Below are 20712 nucleotides of genomic sequence, written 5' to 3'. Positions count from 1 at the left end.
CCGAGGTCAAAGGGCTGCTAAGCAGCAAAGCCAGAGGGAAACCCGCGTTACCTGAAGTCTGATGAGCTGCACCCCGTGAAACCACACAACACAGCCCAGCACCCACTAACCTGGTGTTGGAGTGGTTCTCTATGAGGTACCAGGCAGCCGAAAAGTTCTCACTTGTAAAATCAGCACTCATTCCAGGGAACAGCATTTCTAAGTCCTTCTGGGGAAATTTACCTCTGAGGGAGGAAAAGGTTTAAGATATATTTTGAGTGCTATTACTACAAAGATGTAACCAACAGTAATAAACGTGAATACAAACCATTACAATGATACATGATACATCATGGAGCCTACGTTTGCATGTGTAAAAAAATATACTTCCTACACCTCAGCTAACTTAACATATAAACTTTGACTGTATATGTAAGATAGGAAATTAGTTAAAATACAGAAATTACATCAAAAAAAGAATATAAGATTTTTTTTTTCTTTTTTTTTTTTTTTGCGGTACGCGGGCCTCTCACTGTTGTGGCCTCTCCCGTTGTGGAGCGCAGGCTCAGCTGCCATGGCTCACGGGCCCAGCCGCTCTGCGGCATGTGGGATCTTCCCGGACCGGGGCACGAACCCGTGTCCCCTGCATCGGCAGGCGGACTCTCAACCACTGCGCCACCAGAGAAGCCCGAATATAAGATTTAAAGAGGCTGAGTTGATACTTCATGAAATCTATCCAAACATGAAATCATTTCCTACTCAGTAGATAAAAATCAAAATTTGGGTACACTGAAATTAAAAACAGTAAATCAACTTGTTACAATGGTTTTTGTTCAAGACCTATATGAAAGTTGTTTTAAGACACACTGATGCCTGATGACCCCTACTGATAAAATCAGATCTATATAGTATCCATGTTTCTATGCCCACGTCTAGATCAATTTCAAGAAAAGCTTACACTACCTGACACTCCCTTATCTGTAGCTCACTTTCTTGCCCACATTTTTAAGGTCAACTTCTCGATCAGTTCATTTATCTATTCATTCAAACACGAATTAAGTACCTACCACAGGTGTCAGGCTCCACACTGGAGGTGAGCAAGTTGTGTCTGAGAGCAAACAGAACTGGGCAGGACCCAGCCCACTGAGGGCTTGTGAGCGAGCAGCCCTTACAGTGCCCACGCTCCGCCTGCAGAATGAAGTCCAAGCTCTGCGGTCAAGTCCCTCCACTTCCCAAACCTGCTTCTCTCTCAGGACTCATTTCTGCTACCCTAATCCTCGAAGCTGAAGCTCCAGCAACTTCAAAGGGATCACAGTTTCCTGCAAACATCCTGGTCGTTTTTACCTCGTTCCCCTCTGACTGAAATTGTTCCCCACCCCCATACAGGACACACAATTATTTTGTCTCTAAAATTTATTCAGTGGGAGAAATTATCCCCAGCCTGGAAGAAAAGGTGTGCAGGTCTGATGACTTCTCTGAGAGTCCCAATGCCACATTATCACAGACACAGCCTCATTTAAGAAGTTAGGCAGCCTTGTCCAAGGGCAACATCCCACCTCCACCCACGAGCACTGCCCGCTGGAGCCCTTCACCTTGCAGGTGACCAGTCCCCTTGGGCACAACTGGCAAAGGCCTGGAGCCCACTCTCTCCAGGGAGAGGGAGGTGCTCACCTGGGCTCGGGGGCCCTGACCGGGTGGCCGGGAAGCCCGTCACACCCTCCAGCAGCTCTCGCCCACCCTCCTCTTCTCTACTGGCTCCTTTGTCCCCATTCTCCCCCAGAGGGCAAGGGACACAAGTCCAAAACACAGCTCTCCACGATCTCCCCTGGAAACCCTGCATCTGGACACGGAGGCTGGCACCTCGGCCAGGAGGTCCCATGTTCCCTCCTGTTACACTTAACCTCTCTCACCACGGAGTTTTCCTTAATTAGGGGAAGAAAGGGTTTAACATGGGAGTAACAGACAAGGTGAGATGAGACTAAGGGAGCCGTGGATACCAAGCTGGCATCACCTGAGTCTTAGTAACTTGGAGACCAAGTCAACCTTAATCTTTCCTCACTGGCTTCAAGAGTGAAGAATAACTGTAGCCTCAATCTTCTTGGGGGATGTGTGTGAGCAGGTGTGCCTCTGAGTGTGTGCTCCATAGGCACGCTGGTCACTGTCACCAGAGTCTTTGAGAGGGAGTTGGAGAACTGCATTTTTTGAAGTTTATTTTGGTTTAGATTCTTCATGCTGGTTTGATACTTTACTTAGTAATAAAATCCTGTCACCTTTGGAAGTTTTTATCATTTTATTTATTTATACTTCATGCCTCCACGTTGGAACTCTGGGGGAATATATGGCTGAGTGGAGACTTAGCTGAGCCCCAGGGAGGCACCCAGGAGCCTTCCGCTCGCTCCGAAAGGCAAGGGTCACGAGCCACAGTTCTACCTTCACCACCGGGAGGTATCTGCCCAGGAGCTGTCTAAGCTGGAAAGGACAGCCTGGTGCACCAGTGGGGCCTCATCAGTGCGAAGAAGGGCATGGCGGTCCACCTACTGCTTTTTCGTCAACGTGGCGCTCCATGTAGTCCTGAAGTTAAATAGTCTTAACAGAATCAAAAGTACCACAGAATCACCTGATACCAACTAAATCCCTGCTATTAACAGTCTTTATAAATTATTCAACTCCATGAAATTCTCACCTAACAAGGGTCAGGTCCACACTCAAGACACTGAAGATACAACTGACAAAAGAGCAGCAGAAAGGGCCTCTGGGAGCCAAACTGAGCTTCTCTCCCTCGCTCGGGCCCTGCAGCTTTACTCTCGTTGGGTGGTTCCTACCCATCATCAAAGCACAACGTGAGAAGAGTAGCTGGAGTTAAGTATGACAGGACAAAAAAGGCTCTGAGACAGTGACAGCAAATAAAGCAAAGAGGCACCAAACGCAGACGCGAAACTAAAAATACAGAAACTGTGTGCCACAGTGAGATGGCTGAGGCCACGCAGTTCCACAGGTCTGACAGCAAGTACTACTCAATGGGTCTAGTTTTAAAAAAAGAAAAAAACTTTGTCTTCCTGTCTGGCATACTGAGATCAAGGTCCACCCACGTTGTTGCAGATGACAGGACTGTCCTCCTTCTCACGGCTGAGCAACGTTCCTGTGTTCCTGAGTAACAATGCGAGCCTGGGCACCCACACGTACAACTCCTTTAACCCCCTGTCCGTGGATGCACACTTAGGTTGTTTCCATATCTTGGCTATTGTGAATAAAGGTTGTTCCCATATCTTGGCAACTGTAATTAATGCTGCAAGTGAACACGGGGTGCAGATAACTTTGAGATCCTGTTTTCATTTTCTTTGGATAAATACCCAGAAGTGGGACTGCTGGGTCATATGGTAGCTCTATATTTAACTTTTTGAGGCCCTCCCTGCTGTTCTGCACAGTGGCTGCACCAATTTACGTTCCCACCAATAGCGCAGGAGGGTTCCCTTTCCTCCACACCTCTTCCAACACTTGTTATTTGTTGTGAGCCATTCTACCAGGTGCGAGGGGATCTCACTGTGGCTTTGCTTTGCATTTCCCTGATGGTTAGTGATGCTCAGCACCTCTTCATGTGCGTGTTGGCATTCGTGTGTCTTCTTCGGAAAAACGTCCGGATCCTCTGCCCATTTTTTAATCAGATTGGCTTTTTTTTTTTTCTTTTTGCTATTGAGTTGTAGGCTTCTTTATATATTTTGGATATTAACCACTTGTCAGATGTGCAAATATAAGCCCCTTATCAGATGTGCAAAATATGTGAAATATTTTTTAAAAAGTCAAACTATAGAAATAGAGTAGGAGAGCGGTTGCCTGGAGATGGGGGAATAGGGAGAGGTAGAAACTTTCACTCACGAGATGAATATGGTCTGAGGATCTAATGTGTAATATGTGACTATAGGTGATAACACCATAGAGAGAATAGAACTTATATGTTCCCACCAAGAAAGTAAATATGTGAGGTGATGAATGTGTTAGTTACCTAGATGGTGGGACTCCTTTTACAATGTACACGTAAATCAAATCACTAAGACGTACACTTTAAACATCTTACAAATTTGTCAATTATTTCTCAATAAAGCTATAAAAAAAAGTTAAAAAACAAAAGGTTATATCCTATACTGTTAGGATGCTTAAACTGGTGGTATTGAAAGATAACAAATCCCAACCATCTAGAACTTCCCACACTTAAAACTGATCTGATCCCTAAACCTTAGTAACACCTCACCTGTAATGCCCTATGTTGTTGTTTTTACACATGTACAGGGTCTGCTTCATCACAGGATAAAGGCCTGAAGTCTAGTGTGGGCTCTACGAGAGGACTCTGCTGCCCCGGGAGCCCCTCCCCACACCGTCCTCCGCAGAACTCCATGGGCTCTGCACCCCTGTGCGTCCCTTCAAGCGCAGCCGGGGGGCAGGGGCTGACCCTGAGTGCTGGCATTAATGTGAGTGGCGACATTTGGAAGGGGCCACGTGAGAGCTGTCCACTGAGATCTGAAGCATTAATCCACCCCACCCACTGCACTTCTTGTACACACAGCTCCTTCACGCACCTGAACGGGTCAAGACTTTGAAAGGTACTGGATCTCTCTTGGTCAGAACACTAAGTCCTAGTTCTCAAACCCTCATAATCACCCCTAAGAATGAGTTTATTTTAGAGTGATTTCTTCCTGAAGACATTCAACTCTTACCAATCTTACTATACATTTAAATTAGAAAAAGAGTGATTAGGAATCAGCCATACAAGAATAAGACAAGTTACACTAAAGATGACAACACTCTGTCACGGAGTCAGACAGTTCGATCCAAACCACACAAGTGGCCCGCCGTCAGCCCAAGACCCGACGTCCCCTCCCCTTTCGCGGACAGAACCACCTGCAGAGAGAGTGGGGTGTCCACGCCTCACTGAGTACGAACACCAATAATCCTCAGCAGTTGTGCTTATCGTGCTCCCCTTGCTATTGAGCGAGTGATTGGATTTTGACCACAATGTCTGAGGAAAGAGCTGCTGGAGCATTTCTGGGAAAGGCCTCCACACTTCTAAGGAGAACTAAGAAAAGACGGTGTCTTTCTGCCCTCAGACTTTACCGAGCTTCGTTATCTCCTGTGTATTATTACAGTTTCTGCAATACTGGATCTTTATTTTAACACTGTTATTTCCTGTGTATTACTGTCGTCGCGACACTAGAAACCTCTAACGCCACTCTACAGTTATGAAGGAGATCAGTGCCACTCAAAGAGCAGCAGAACAGCAAACCCAGGCTCCTTACATCTCAGTGACACTTCTGAGCCACAGACTCAGCCAATCGTGGAGTCCACCATCTCTGGACTTTGTATATTATGAGAAAATAAATATCTTTTTTGCTTAAACCAGAATGAATTTTTGTTTCTGCTACTCACAGCTGAAGGCATCCTGAGCCAAGAGTCTATCCCAAAATAAGATCTTCTTTGCAAACACCTCAAAATGAATGTGAAACAGAAGATCCAGAAAAAAGAGACAACGAACGACAACACGGGAAGCAATGATGCTCTGTGGGGAGTGTACCCACAAAAGCAGAGACGGCCCACGGCAGTAGTTACAAGTTGGCTAGCGTTGTTGGAATAACCTTGAGGAAGATATTTAACCTCTCTAAGGTTCCATTTATTCATGAGGATAATGGGATCATAGTATCTTCCTCTTAGGAATATTTTGAGGATTAAAGTAGGTAATGCAGTGTGGAAGGCTTAGCAGTTTCTGACATGTGATAAATGCTCAAAAATGTTACTTGCTGTTACTTTTATTCTCTCCACTTGGTTCTCTATATTTAACAGACTCTTCGTAAGAACCATTTTGTTTGATTCTCGTAACAACATGAGTTATGTATTCCCATTTTACAGTCAGGAAACAGCCCCGGAGAGGTTGCATGTAAACAGTCAAGAGCAGGACCCCACACTTTTATTGCCAATTAAAGAACCAGAGAATCTCAGGCATGAAAAAAACCCCACAACTACAAATCCAGAAAGATAGAAACTGAGGGAGACAGTGATTCAGAATGCAGAAAATTGCTAATGGTCTTGGTAACAGCATGAGGAAGGGCAGAAACACTGTGTCAATGGAGCACGAAGTCTGGAGAGTTAAAACTTAAACCTCTGTCCACAATAACTGGATCTTAGGCTCTGACCCTCCAAGTGAAGTGATGGCTTAGCAAGTCAGTAACAGCAAGGTATATTCTGAGTGATTCAAACTAAACCCACTAACTGGAGGATGAAAGCAACACAGAGTCTACCATGTAAACATGGGAAGTGTTTTCATTAAGGAACCAACAGTTTCAGTAGCTGACAAGCTTCATGCCCCTACAGCGCAAGCTCCCCATTAGATGGCAGTGTGAGCTCAGATTACACCTTCCAAAAAGGATTAGCCATGAAGCCCCAGGTACACGGACCTGACTGACCCAGTGGTCAGATGCAAAACAGGAATGCTCTCAACACAGCAGCATTCACTTTCAAGTACGAGAACGACTGGCAGTGATGACCCGCGAGCCAGCAAAACAACAAAAACCCTTCTGAGAGAAAGTCTAACTACCCGCGCAGAGGAGCCTGGGTACGGCTGCATCACTGTGCTCACACCAAGGGGAACACGCTCTCCTGACATGCAGGTAGAAAGATAGGAGGAAAGGGGGCTCTTCCAAGTGTGTGTCACACTCAATTCTCATAGCTTTCACTCCAGCACCAGTGTTACTCTGCACCTTAAATATTATGAGCTTGTTTTACGTTGTGTGTTTTTTTTCCTTTTTTGGTCCAGTTTATGGACCTAGGCACTACATCACAGCCCACAAATCTGTTTTCATAACATTTCTGAAAATTTACCCAAGGCTTTTTTCCCTTCCACACTCATACTAAGAATTATTTTGTCACCTTTCCTTGTCTTCTAAATGGAGCAGGAAAACTGGCCACCTTTTCTTTGTACTGGAAAGTAAACTGATGAGGAGCAAGTCAGACCTGCATTGTTCATGAAGCCTCTGTGGAAATAAAGATACTAGTGGTGCATCAACTGACTACTCTAGACAGCTCTTCCCAGGTAGTAATTTCACAAAAAGGTTGCAGATCCCATAAAAACAGGAGGGGCAAAGCTCCATTTTAAGGCCCTAACTCCCATGTATGTACTGTCTCCAAAAACATTACTTATAGATATTCTCCTAGTAGGCAAAGAGTACTTTTAAGAAATAAAACAGAGTGAAGGCTTTTACTTATTAATATGAACCTGTTTTTACCTTCTTTTTCAGTTAAGTTTGTCTCCATCATAATTTTAAGCAGTGCAAAGAATGCGTATTTGTGACAGTATAGTAAATCAGAAATACAGACTTTTTACAAGCATATCCTAGTCTCAGTTCAAAGTGAAGTTATTTTTTTCTGAGCAATTAGTAACATTTTTATAAGTATCAAGGCACCATGTGTGCAGAACATCAGGTAAAACTCTAGGGATATGCAGAACTTCAGCAGCCGAAGGAGGCCCATAAACGCCAGGTGTTAAGCCTGTGCGCTGAAAGACGGCAGCGCGCACACCGAGCACACCAATAAAACATTTATTAAACTCTGCCTCACACCAAAGAACAACACTGTATTCGGCTACTCGTGCTTGCTACTCATGGTCACATGAAGTGGCCACAACACTGCAAGGCTCCTCCTGGCTCCACCTTGTGCATTTGACTGTGAGCTGAGAATTGCCATGAACACTCAGCATTGTAATTACCAGGAGCTGATTCCTCTTCCAAAGGCGACCTCACTACTTTAGTCTGATAATTCATCAGGACCATGGTACTTTATAACAAGCAGTCATAATTCTTCAAACCTTCTCAATTAGTATATTTCAACAAGCAAGTAATTAAATCCTGTTATTCCTTCTCTGATGACATTTTTTTAAAAATTTAAAATAGGTCCTCTCCCATCTTTTAATTATAAAAGAAACCCCAAATGACATTAAGAAACAGAAATAAAAGACATAGTAAAAGGAAATGCTCTCAGGGATTCTAACCTCAATGTTAACAACATTCTCTACAGGGACCAAAGCTTTTATCTAAAAGATATTAAGACAGTCAGGGAAATAAAACCCACACCAATATTTTAACATCTGCTTTTCCTTTCCTACTCTCTTTTTCTAAAATAAGGCTTCTCTATCTGAAGTCAGACTTCAATAAAACAAATGCAGTTTTCCTGACAGTATCTTTAAAAGGTGAAAAGGAACCTGGAAAAGCATTTTTCTGGCCAAACTATATACTCTTCTTCTTGGTTTCTATACCTTTTCCTACCTTCACCTTCCATTTTCTTGCTTCCTAGTATCTCTATGCACTCTTTTTTTTTTTTTAAATGAACGCTGTTGTTGTTTTTTAAATTTATTTATTTTATTTTTGGCTGCACTGGGTCTTCATTGCTGCGCACAGGCTTTTCTCTAGTTGTGGCGAGTGGGGGCTACTGTTCATTGCGGTGCGCGTGCTTCTCATCGCGGTGGCTTCTCTTGTTGTGGCTCACGGGCTCTAGCACGCAGGCTCAGTAGTCGTGGCGCACGGGCTTAGTTGCTCTGTGGCATGGGGGATCTTCCCGGACCAGGGCTCGAACCCGTGTCTCCTGCATTGGCAGGCGGATTCTTAACCATTGCGCCACCAAGGAAGCCGTCTATCCACTCTTCCTTTTGACCAGAAAACTTGCAAAAGACTTTAAATGGGCAAAAAGATTCCTGGCCATCCTTTCACTGTCTGGAGGGCCTGCCCAGGGTCACCTGATCTTCCCCCATCCATGCCTTGTCTCTGCTCTGCAGCTCTGTTACAGAAGCAGAAGTGGAGGGTTGATGGTGACCAGGGATGCCTGGCACAGAAATACGTGTCAGGTGAAGATGCAACTGGTTACTGAGGAGAAGTGGCCGGTGTTGCACCTTTCAGCATTCCTCACTGCCCATTATGTCTGTCCTCTGGAATTCCCCCTGAACTGGTTTTAACATTTCACTGGTTTTCCCATTAATTAATGAATTAAATAAAAGCTTGGACACGTGCGCATTTTGTATTTGTATGCGAGTCAAGCTTTTACCTTTTCAAAAACTATCCTTTAGTTATTCCATGGCTAAGCAGATTATTTCTGAAACTTTCAAGTAACAACTTCAAAGAAATATTACTGTAAATTTTATCACCATTTAAGCACTTCTTGAAGGTACATAATACTATTTTAAGATCTGAATACAATTCATCACCCTGAAATCTTAAGTCATAAGAAGATTCTTTCCCTGGGGGCACAGCACTGAGTAGCGCACATGTAAGAAGAGCAGGGGATCACGGTGACGACGACGAACATCCAACCAGCGCCCACTGCGAGTAAGCGTCCCCACCGCTGAAACGCACACGCCGCGTGACCCAGGCCGCCCAGTCTGCACCTTGAGGAAGCTGAGCAGACTCCAAGTCACCCTGCAAGTAACGGGAGGGCCAAGAGTTAAACTGAGAGAGGGGCTCAGACCCAACTAGACTGCCTCAGAGAAGAAGAAAAACAACTTCTAAAGAGCCAGGCACTTTTAGTGCTTCTGGCTGGTTACCAACGTTACCTCGGGATTATCCCGAAATGTATTAAGAAAAAGAGCTGTAAGAGAGAGTTCAAGCTGAACCCCTGTGTGAGCAGCAGCAGTAACAGGAACAATCAAGACAATCAAAAAGTAAGAGGACATGAAAAGGTAAAGAGATCAAACGAGGGGTGAGTTACATGCTAAACTAAAAATTAAGGAAATCCATTTTATGATAGTAAATAACCAAGTTAATCCTAACTTTGATAGTTCCATCTAAGGCTCAGACAAAAGTCACACCATATTCCTATAATCCTGGTACAAGGGTGCAAAACTGTATCTTCCTTACAAAAGAACAATCCAAAGAACGCTTCTGCTCCACACTTCCTTTGTGGTGGGCCTTGGAAAGAAGCTGAATCCAGGCCACTGAAGCAGGCCACTGAGAGGTTTACTCTCAACCACAAAGTCCATTCATGCAGGAAACTATGCTCAAATAAAGACCCAGCAATTACTTTTCTTTCCTGGACCTTCTTGATCCTTAAACTCTTAATTTATCGGGTACTGAAACCCTTAAAACAGCTCCAGAATGACCCACGCTGGCCAAAGAGCTTCCCAGCTGTGACCCAGGACAGTCCTCGCTCACTAAAAGCTGCCAAACCCCAGGCCTTTTTCAACACAAGACAACTTCCCAAGACAAACACGTGCTCCCTCCCTCTCAGCCAGGGCAAACCCCAGCAGGTGAAAAAGAAGCTTACTTTTGATTTACTAATGGTCTTCAAGTGTAGGCTTGAAGGTTAAATATATAAAGATCAGTGGACAACTTTTTCCATTCCTAGAAAAACCTAAAATAAACTATGGCTAAAGCATTAGCAGAACTAATCTGTCGCCTGCAGAAATGCTTATGGAGAAACGCTCAGTAGTAACTTCACCAGCAGAGTCACTAAGGCCGAGAGACAAGTCAGAAACAACTAACGTGTTAGGTGAACTGACTAAGGAAGCTGCAAGGATAAAGGCACTGATTATAAAATCTACGAAAACACTGTACTAGGGAATGAGAACAGGGAATTCTAGATTTGGTCCAAGACATCTTGTAAGATTTACCTGCCACAATTCTGGTAAAGTAAGTCTGAATTAAGTATGAATTACAGGTAGGGGTTGTAAACAAAATGACAAGACTACCTTGGTTCTACTTACTGCCAAATATATCCTGAAAAATCAAGCACATGGAAAATTCTGTTTTAATCTCAAGTACCATCTAAATATTTAAACTTACCAACTCCAGACAACCCGTTAATTCTCATATCATTAAAAGTATTAGTTATTCAAAATTTCAAGATACTTTTCCTCTTCACAAAATGTAAACTCAAAAACTGAAGAGGTAAGTAGCTTTCGCTAACAGTTCTAACCAGTTGGAAGGTTCGCGCTAGCAAAGCTGACCAAGCTCCTAGAGATGATGCCCGACTCCCAACAACAGAGTGTCTTCAACTGTGCTTCCCTGGATGTTCCTGGAGCCCGACTCTCTTCACTGAGTGCACAGAACTTTTCAGCAGCTAGAAATAAAGACAACGGAGGCAAGGCGGTACTCACTTTTCAATCTCGATGCCGAGTGGATTAGCAGGACGCAGGGACAAGGGAGGAATCCCTTTATTCCTGTCAGTGCGCATGTCATAGTAATTCATCTCATCAACCCACACAGCAGACTGATCCAAAATACCTACCAAATGAGGAGCACAGCCTTAATAAGATACACACTCCCCAGGCACTAAGTCTTACCATACTGCTTTACTGTTGAAACACCTAATACAGAATGCATGCTACAGTAATTTTTTAAAGATTTGAAGGCACAAAAGCTCCAGATTTTTTTTTTTTTGTAATGGCTGGTAGCTTAATTAAAACCACTAAAAATCTATAGAAAGGCAAAAATAACACCTCTTGATTGCACTGTACATTATTCAATACAGAAGACAAGTTAAGCCTCTGAGAAAAAGTTCTCTAAAACAAATGTATTTTACAAATAATAAGCAGTACAATTAATTTGGTATATCAACAGAACACCCAACAATCCTTATATCAATATAAAGAAATCAAACACCTTCCACGGAATGCACGGCTTGTGTGAATGGAAATGACTAGGATATTCAGGCAAAACAAAATATAATCTCTGAAAACAGTACCCTCTTTCCTGTGGCTCGGACTGGGCTGAAACAGAGGCTGGGCAGTGTGCGAGGGAGCAGAGTAGAGCGCAGGGCCGGGGGACCAGAGGGCTCCTCGTGAGCCTTCTAACTCTATGGGCACCCACAGGTCTACCAGGATGACACAAGGAAGCTCTGTCAGAGGGTAAGCTCAGGCCCAGACACTCCCAGGTTCAGGTCTATAGGCCTTTCCTGAGCTTGTGCTGTGCTAAGTCCTGGGCAGAGCGTTTTAGCATAAAATCAGTACTTTCAAATAAGTTTTCTTCACCTGCTGTACAAACATGATACAAGATGATGCTAGATTCTGTCAAAATGTTTTTAAGTTCCTCCAGAAAACTGGAAACAAGTTCCTGCTTTAATTTCACAGTTCGGTTTTCAAAGACATTAAATAAAAGTGAGTAAACAAAAACAAAAATATTGTATGTATATATATGTACATACGTTTACATACACACACGTACATAAATGTAAATTCCATTTTTGGTTTTCCCTTAAGTTCCTCAAATTTTTATTAAAAAGAATCAAGGAATTTAAGGATATAATGCTGAAGAAAGGCTTTATGCTCTAAGACAGAAAACAAAATTTGCAAAACTCTTTGCTTTTCTATATGAGAGAAGGCCTGGGTTTAATTATGCCTGTGATAGTCCTACATTACACAAATATTTATTAAGTACTGACCATGTGCAAGTCATTACAGGACCACAAAGATGAATCTAACAGTATTCTTACTTTAGCAGAGGAGATGCCATATACATAAAGAGCTAGGAGACGAAGAATTAAAAACACTAATTTATGGAGCCCTTAGTTTGTGTGAGGACCTATGCTAAGCACTTTCTCCAATGTTCTAACTCATTCAATCTTCTGAGGTAGGTGATTCTGTGACTCCACTCCACCCACAGCTGGCTGCTCGTGTGATCAGAGTCCCAGCTTCTCAGACCAAGCTCTGTACCCCAAGGTGAAGAAGCACGGGTTAAGGGCACAAAGGGAACACAGGAGGGGCTCTAGGGCACAAGAAGAGTGTGATTTCTAGTTTGGAGGCCAGAGGCACACCTAGGTGGGCAACATCTTGTCGGGGCCTCAAAGGACGCAGAAAGTGAAGGAACACGGAACATTATTTAGGCATTACTGGCTAATTTGGCCAAACCAGGTATGTATTTCACCTCAAATCTTATCTGTATCACAGCAGGAAATGCAATTATTGTATTCAAGATCAAGAAACTAAAATCGGCATTTCGGACGTGTTACATGAACAGCTTTTATACAGGACAGAACAGCAGTTCTAATGATTAGTTAGCATCCTTAGGGTTTACCGTCAGCTCAGCTAACTGCCTTTTCAAAAGTAATGCAGACTTTAACCAATATCCCATTCCTGAAAAAATAAACTGAATCTAAGTTAATGACATATGAGAGTAAGTAAATTTTATACTAATTTACCAGTTGTCAGTTTTAAAAACAAAACCCACTTTTATTTTCTTCTTTAGAGTAAAGTCATGGGAGATGATACCTATTTTCTCAGGTCTGAGCAGCTTGAAGGAGACTGTGGAGGTTCCTTTGCCACCTGACTTGGTTGTGACAATAATGTCTCCTTTGTCGTTCTTGGCCTGTCCCACGCGACATACAATTTTACTCGCAGACATCCACTCTGCTGTCAGAAGGCAATTATGCCCACAAATTGTCAGACCTGAAAGTAAAAACATGCATGCACATAACAAAGTCCAAAGAACAGCTATTTCATGAAAAGACAATTCTTCTGTCAGTATCGCCAGGCCTTTTTCCTGAACTGGAAAACAGAACTAGAAATAGCATTTCCTGGTTCATCAGTTAGTTATTTCTATTCTTGAATATACCCAATATCATTTGCAAATAAACGACTGTCTCTACTGAATTTGCCTATTTTTTCTCTAATATTTAATACTTCTTTTAGATTATATTTAAGTGTCTTCAAACATCATTGGAATTAGAAAATAATAACCATAATAATGTCTAGGCACTCCAGATTACTTAACTATGAGAATCTTAGATTGCTTTCATAGGTATTAGAAAGGAAATTATTGTTATTTTTAGAAGTCCAAGTTCGTGCTATAAAGCTCTAAAGCGTATTAATAAATGTGTACATCATTCCCTAAAAAAAATATTTATCATCTTCCTGAAAATAATCCACACATACTTTTCCTAGTGTTCAATTATACATGATACTACAGAATGAACTAAAGTTTGTAGTTTATGTTAAGCACAGCCTGAAGTCTGTTAAATCAGTAAATGTTCTCAGGCATTACTGGATTACTAGTGCATTTTTCATGTCTGTACATCACTCCTGCAACGGCAGTCCACGCTGCCTAAATGTTTCCCTCATGGTCCTGTCGCTGTACTACACTCTGCTCCCAAAATCTCAGCCCACACCTGGCATCTCTGCCCAGACCCACGTAAACTGCGATGCAGACAGGGAAGACGTGGCCCCAGGCAGAGGACCACCATCCCACCACGTGCATTTCTGCTAAACAGAGACCAATGTAATAAACATTCATGGAGAAAATAGACCGAAGTGTATTCAGCAAACACCCAGACACTCGCACTTTCTTTTCTCACCATTTAACTTTTGATACTGCTCGGTAGTCAAGTTTAGCAAATGCAAGCTTTTTGTTTTGTTTTTTCAATCAGATACCAGGAACACCTCAACTTATGCCAAATTCGGTTGAAAAAATGTAGGGAGGGATTCAAGTCATCTTTTGTTACAACTTAAAGCACTATTTAGTAAGAATGTTATACTAACCATAAAGGAATAAAAACAACTCCATTTTAAAGATGTTTATTGAAATAATTAATTTCAGAGATTTCCCTAAGACATTACTATTTATTCATGTAAGGAATTCAGTTTTTCTAATGACAGCACTTCAAAGTTCCTTTAGGACTAAGTTTTCCATTGGCTTTTTAAATGTGTAATGACATTTACACATTTTTAAATGCATTCATAATTCAAAATTATTTTTCAAAATGGGAGTGTTTGTTAGTTTTCTTGATACTCAACTTTTATTATGAAAAATTTAAGCCTTTTAAGAGGTTGAAAGCACCCCCTGAAACTCCTCTCCATCTCCAAGGTAAGCCTGTGAAACACTTCAATACATACAGTGCTCTAATAATTTTTATGTACACATAAATCAGTCTATGTATTTTTTATATAAATGGGAAATGTTTTAATTTATGAACTGTTTAGTTATAGATGGTATATATTTCAATATCACTCCAGGTCAATACATAACTTGATATTTTTAAATTTTACAATATCAAAAACATTTTTGTGATTTAAATACTAACTTTAGAAAGGAAATAACGCAACCCAATGTCAGGACTTAATGTATTAAAGTTCCTAATATAAGTCCCCTGCTGGGGAGCTATCTTACGATTAAAACTGAGAAATGGGAGATTTCAGATATACAGACATAAAGTCTTAAAAACATGTTCAGATGAGCAAACATGTATGATATCCATGATGATGGAACTTTGGGAAAAAGCACCCGGAATAACAGTTTATTCATCTCGTTGTAGCTGCTATCGAGGTTCCTCAGATTTAATATCTGTTCTGCATTTTAACTAAAAAAGTTAATAATCACCATATAATTTAAAACACAGATTTAAACAGATCATTTTAAATGCATGGAAATTAAATAAGATCATACGATCTTACTATCATACTATCTTAAACATGTTTTGCCAAGAAATCTGCTTCATGAAATATAACATCTTTTTTTTTTTAAGTAACTTGTAGAATTCCAAATAAAGTGTTTTTGTAGTATTTTACTTGGCTAGTGTAGATGTCACCGGAGTTATAAAAATGCTTAAATTATTTAGTAGGTTAAGTTTGCTTTTTTAAAAAGTGGTTTCTTGGCAATACATGGGCAGGCTGAAAGCTGAACTAGCAGGTTTATAAAAGTCGTGCGCACTCAGTCAAACAGGAATCGCGCTGCCTGAAGCTAAAGAGAGATCAGCATCCACACAGACGGGCAGCAGTCACGTGTGAGGGCTCAGTGACTGCCAGTTAAACTGAACCTCCATCTAGATGGTCTATTTCCATGAATTCTAGGGATTTTTCCACTTTGGATAAAGAACAACCTGGAATGAGCTTTGTCAAGAACCAAGACATAGGATAAGACAGACTACCTTCATAAGGATAATAAACTTAAGTTTTATTTACTGAAGAATCAAAAACTGTGGCTAGAGAAAACAGTATAAAATGAGACACAGTTAAGTAACACTAGTGAAAAGAACGAGCTGGGGAGGGCAAGACTCAGTAATTAAACATGGTGCCCAGCTCTAATCAACCTTCTCTTTTCCAAGGGATTTCTGGATGGCCAAAAAACAATGTGTCAACCAGCAGCTATAATGCAAGAAAAACAAGCTCTAACTCATAATCTCTAGTATTTACCAAGGGGTCCTTCATGAATTAAGAAATGAGTCAAATGAATGTCTGAATCCAAATAAATTAACACGTGGGAAATCAGAATACTCATTCAGCAGCACATATTGAGTTGCCTCCCCGCTCTCTTATTCTGAATGTATCTGCACACCCTCATGCAGAGTTCACATGAAAATAACCCAAACTGACCACACACTGATATTTATGGTTTGCTCTCTATCCTGGCAGTGCTTTACACTCATCTGTGTTTTAAAAAAAGCAATGATAAGGCTCCATCTTTAGAGACTGAGACTTAGCAGCTAAGGCAAGAGCATTTTTTTAAGTTCTAGAGAAGATGAAGACAAGCCAGGTGAGAACCACTGACAGACCAGAATAATGAAATAACCAGCAGGAAAGGGTCTCCCCCAGAAGAAGGGGGCACACTGCAAACCAAAATCAAAAAAACTCGTGCAGTGCCAAGTGGATGCAGTGTTCTATTGCTCGCGTCCTTGGGCTTATAAACAGCATAAACTGATCCTAAAAACTAAAACGTAGCTTGCTCTAAATATGTAAACATTAGGGGAGCCTAATGCAAACCGGGGGCGGGCATGAGTTTGCAGAGAGCCTGTGGCTGTTAAGTTTGGAGGCTCAGTGCTCCCGCCCCAATGGGCATCGGGTGTAGACAAATGCCCACAGGTCCCACGGTGCGGCCCGGCAGAGCGCACAGGCTCCTCTGGGTGGAGGGAGTTTAGATTTGGTTCCGAGAGCAATAAGGAACAGAAGAGGCCTAGCTCACCCGGCACCTGAGAAGAACAGACAGCTGTATGAGGGGAGGCCAGAAGAGCTGGGCGGCTGTTTTGGCAGTCTTGGCAGGAGAGGCCGACCCCGAGGAAAGGAGGCAAACCTCGGCTGTGGGGGGCTTTCTCAATGACCAGGCGAAAGACAATACAGGCAAGATCTGACAAAATAATGATTTTAACAGAAAAATCAGAAAACCAAATAATTCTTTCATTTCTATTCAGATCATCCTGTACAGACCTCAGGGGTGTTTTTCTATCACCTTCACTATTTCAAAATAGTATATCTTGCCTCAGTTGCCCAACATAAAAATGCATTCACCATGAACACACAGCATCGTCCCTGCCCTTACCTATGAGGTCAGCTGGCCCAGTCCCCAGGTTTTCTCCCCTAATCGTGACTTTTGTCCATGGGATTCCTTCATTTGGAGAGATGCCTGTCACAAGCGGGGGTTGTCGTGTTCGAGACATTCTGCTTGTTGAGGAAAGTAGAGGTCAAGCTACAGAAGTAATCTGTAGAAGAGAAAGGAAAAAAGGGTTAGTGCCAACTGAGATGAGCAGCAACTAGAAACACCAGAACTAGACATTCAGTACCAAAACACAGCAGTATTCTGCAAACATACAGCGCCAGGTTTTTTAGCTGTCAGTTAGCCTGTCTGCCAACAATTCCTGCACATGAAGGTGACTAAGGACACTAGCTAGTACTGGGAGGGAGACATCAAGAACATAAACTTCTGATGCAAGGACAGACAGAACCTAAGGTCCCCCTGAGCTCCATGCCACCACCTGCTGCACCCAAAGTATATGCTGGAAGCTCCTGAAGGAGCACATTCTGAACTAATCAGATTCATAAAATTAAAGAACATCTCCATTCTCATAGGTATACTGAATTTCATTTTATTTTTGTGTTAGACTTAGTGTAGCAACTCTTTTAAATGTGCTCAAATCAATACACTGACATCTTCGACACTGAGACAGAAGCAGAGACTTGCTAACTGTCCCAGTGCGGAGCCGGCAGAAGTGCAGCTTCTGAGTTCAGATGCCCTGAGCTCTAGTCCTGGCGCTCTAATTCCGCTCCAAACCTCTGTTTTCATATACGGACACTGCGGCCAGTAACAGAACCTTCCATAAGGCTACAACAAAGATCAGGTACATAATCCCAGCAGGGCAGAGCACCTAGTGCACAGCAGGCAACCAGGAAATGAGAAAACCTCACTAATAAACCCACAGAACTCCTCAAGTGCTCGAGGCTTCAGATGCTCCAGAAGACAAGGGAAGGGTGGGTTCAGAGAAAAACAGCTGCTGGTTGTCTGTCTTTTCACAGAGCGAAGTTAGACAGTGGCCCCTGCCTTCACCCCACCGTTAGCCAGATCAGTTCAATCTCTCACGAAACCAAACAGAAGGGACCAGGACTGAGGGACAGACACCAGGCACAGAGAGGAGGGCGCCAACCCTCTCACCCAACTCCGCTCTGTCCGAGTAACAAGAATCACTCTGGAGAAACTAAGGAGCCCTGGAAAGACAGAACCGAAGACTCTAACATGGAAGGGTCCTCCCAGAAAGGACTACTTGCAGCCACATCACCCAAGGAAAAGCATATACAGACCAACTCTGCCCATGCATAGACTAAACAAGCAGCTGTCACAGCCTCATCCTAAAAGGCACAAGGACAAAGACTGTAAGGTGGTCAAGGAAAATACGTGAGCGAGAGATGATAGTCAGATTAAAAAAAAAGATCCAGGGCTTCCCTGGTGGCGCAGTGGTTAAGAATCTGCCTGCCAATGCAAGGGACACGGGTTCAAGCCCTGGCCCGGGAAGATCCCACATGCCGTGGAGCAACTAAGCCCGCGCGCCACAACTACTGAGCCTGAGCTCTAGAGCCCGCGAGCCACAGCTACTGAGCCCACGCGCCACAACTACTGAAGCCCACGCGCCTAGAGCCTGTGCTCTGCAACAAGAGAAGCCACGACAATGAGAAGCCCACGCACCACAACGAAGAGTAGCCCCCGCTCACAACTAGAGAAAGCCCTGCACACAGCAACGAAGACCCAACACAGCCAAAAATAAAAAAACAAATAAATTTTAAAAAAATTCAAAAAAGATCCAGAGGAAACAGAGATAAGGCTACAGGCTACAGTGCTTCCCTGCAAATTACATTGCAGTACTAATCCAGGACCTCAGAATGTGACTGTATTTAGAGATCGCGACTTTAAAGAGGTGGTTAAGGTAAAATGAGGTCACTAGGATGGGCGCTGATCCCACAGGACCAGTGTCCTTATAGGAAGAGGAGATGAGGACACAGACACACACAGAGGGACAACCACGTGAGGACACAGGGAGAAGGTGGCATCTCCAAGCCAAGTAGGGAGGCCTCGGGAGAAACCAGCCCTGCCAACACCTTGATCTTGGACTTCTAGCCCCCAGATCATGAGAAAACACGTCTGTTGTTTCAGCCTATGGTACTTTGTTATGGCAGCCCCAGCAAATTAACACAGTGGGTAACAGGAAACACACACACACACACACACACACACACACACACACACACACACACACACTTCAAAAGTACTGTAAACTTTGACCCCCAAATAAATATCTGCAGAAGGAGAAAACTTTTATGCCTAAAAGAACAGGATGCCATGAAAAGGAATCAATCCAAGAATAACAGCTCTTGAAACTTTCAAAAGAGGCAAAAGAAAAGAGATTTATATTGTCCTGTTAATGTAAGAACTGACCGTTGGTTTAACAGAAGTGGTAATAAGGCTGCAAATAGGCAGATGTGTATCTGGGAAGAGGGGGAGGGAGTTTTAAATTTTATCCAGAAGTGACTATCCAGATACTGGCAGATTAGCCACAGAATCTGGAAACATGGAAGTGGGTGCTGGCAGAGTGAGCTAAACAAGTCTGGGCTGTGCTGGATAATACAGAGGTGACAGACCTTTGTCCCTGGTTTCTGGGAGAGAGAGACTCAAAATCCAAGGAGTGTCTTGGCTCTTCATGAACCCTCAGTACCGCTCGTACGTAGTGCTCATGGCAGCCCAGTACCAGGACTGCCAAACCAGAGACAGCAACCCTGTGATTAGAGGGCTGGGGTTCTGAGCCAGGTGCCATCAGCTTGGCTTCCTCTGAGAAAGGGGAGGGGGCTGGAGACTGAGTTCAATCATGCCTATGTAAACTCCTTTAACAATTAAAACAGCAAAACAACAGCAGCAAAAAGCGAAGAACCACAGGAGGTTACCATTCACCTAATAAGCCAAATGAGGCAACCCAAAATTATCTTGAACTCCCCTCCCTCCCCCTCACACCCCCTGAATCAAACAGAATCCCCTGGCAGAGTCCAAGGTCCACTGCTTCTCTCCCTGGATACTGAAGCCAGCCAGCTCCTAACTGGTCACTCTGCCCCTGTTATCCCTTCGCTGCAATCCCCCCCTCAGCAAACACTGGAGTCAGTTCTCCAAACTACAGATCTAATCATCGTTCCTGATTCAAAAACAACATCTCCCCCACTGCTCAGTGGTCTCCAGTCCCCATGACATCCTTAGCATCTTATTAAAACCTGTCACCATCAGACTCTTCTACACTCCTAGGTCATCCTCAGTCATTTCCCTCACCCATCTGACACTAACCACACAAGCCCACTCACCTCTTAAGAACCACCAGGTACTTTTTATGCCTTCCTGATTTCATTTACCTTATTTCGACTAAATAGAAAGACTTTCCAAGTTTGTTAAATCCTTACCAATATTTCAAAGTCAAGCTTAAATGTTACCTTCTCTAAAAAGTCTCCCTGATCCCTCCTCCTTCTATAACACTTCTGTT

At 43.0% G+C, this 20712-nt stretch overlaps 1 protein-coding gene across 3 annotated transcripts in view; it reads right to left on the bottom strand.

Annotated features, from left to right (window-relative positions):
- The window catches only part of EXOC2 (exocyst complex component 2), a 156064-nt gene that overhangs the window by 107506 nt on the left and 27846 nt on the right, over positions 1-20712 (bottom strand). For all 3 annotated transcript variants that reach the window (XM_060163836.1, XM_060163837.1, XM_060163838.1), the window contains exons 2-5: positions 17247-17406; positions 13211-13387; positions 11102-11228; positions 111-224 (exon numbers count right to left, since the gene is read on the bottom strand). In XM_060163836.1, coding sequence (XP_060019819.1) covers positions 111-224; positions 11102-11228; positions 13211-13387; positions 17247-17364 — 536 coding nt within the window. In that variant the 5' untranslated portion in view covers positions 17365-17406. The remainder of the gene's footprint in view (positions 1-110; positions 225-11101; positions 11229-13210; positions 13388-17246; positions 17407-20712) is intronic.

This window comes from Lagenorhynchus albirostris, chromosome 10 (genome assembly GCF_949774975.1).
Source record: "Lagenorhynchus albirostris chromosome 10, mLagAlb1.1, whole genome shotgun sequence".
Taxonomy (NCBI): Eukaryota; Metazoa; Chordata; class Mammalia; order Artiodactyla; family Delphinidae; genus Lagenorhynchus; species Lagenorhynchus albirostris.
Note: the sequence above shows the minus strand (reverse complement) of the source record. Positions and strands in the feature narration are given on the sequence as shown.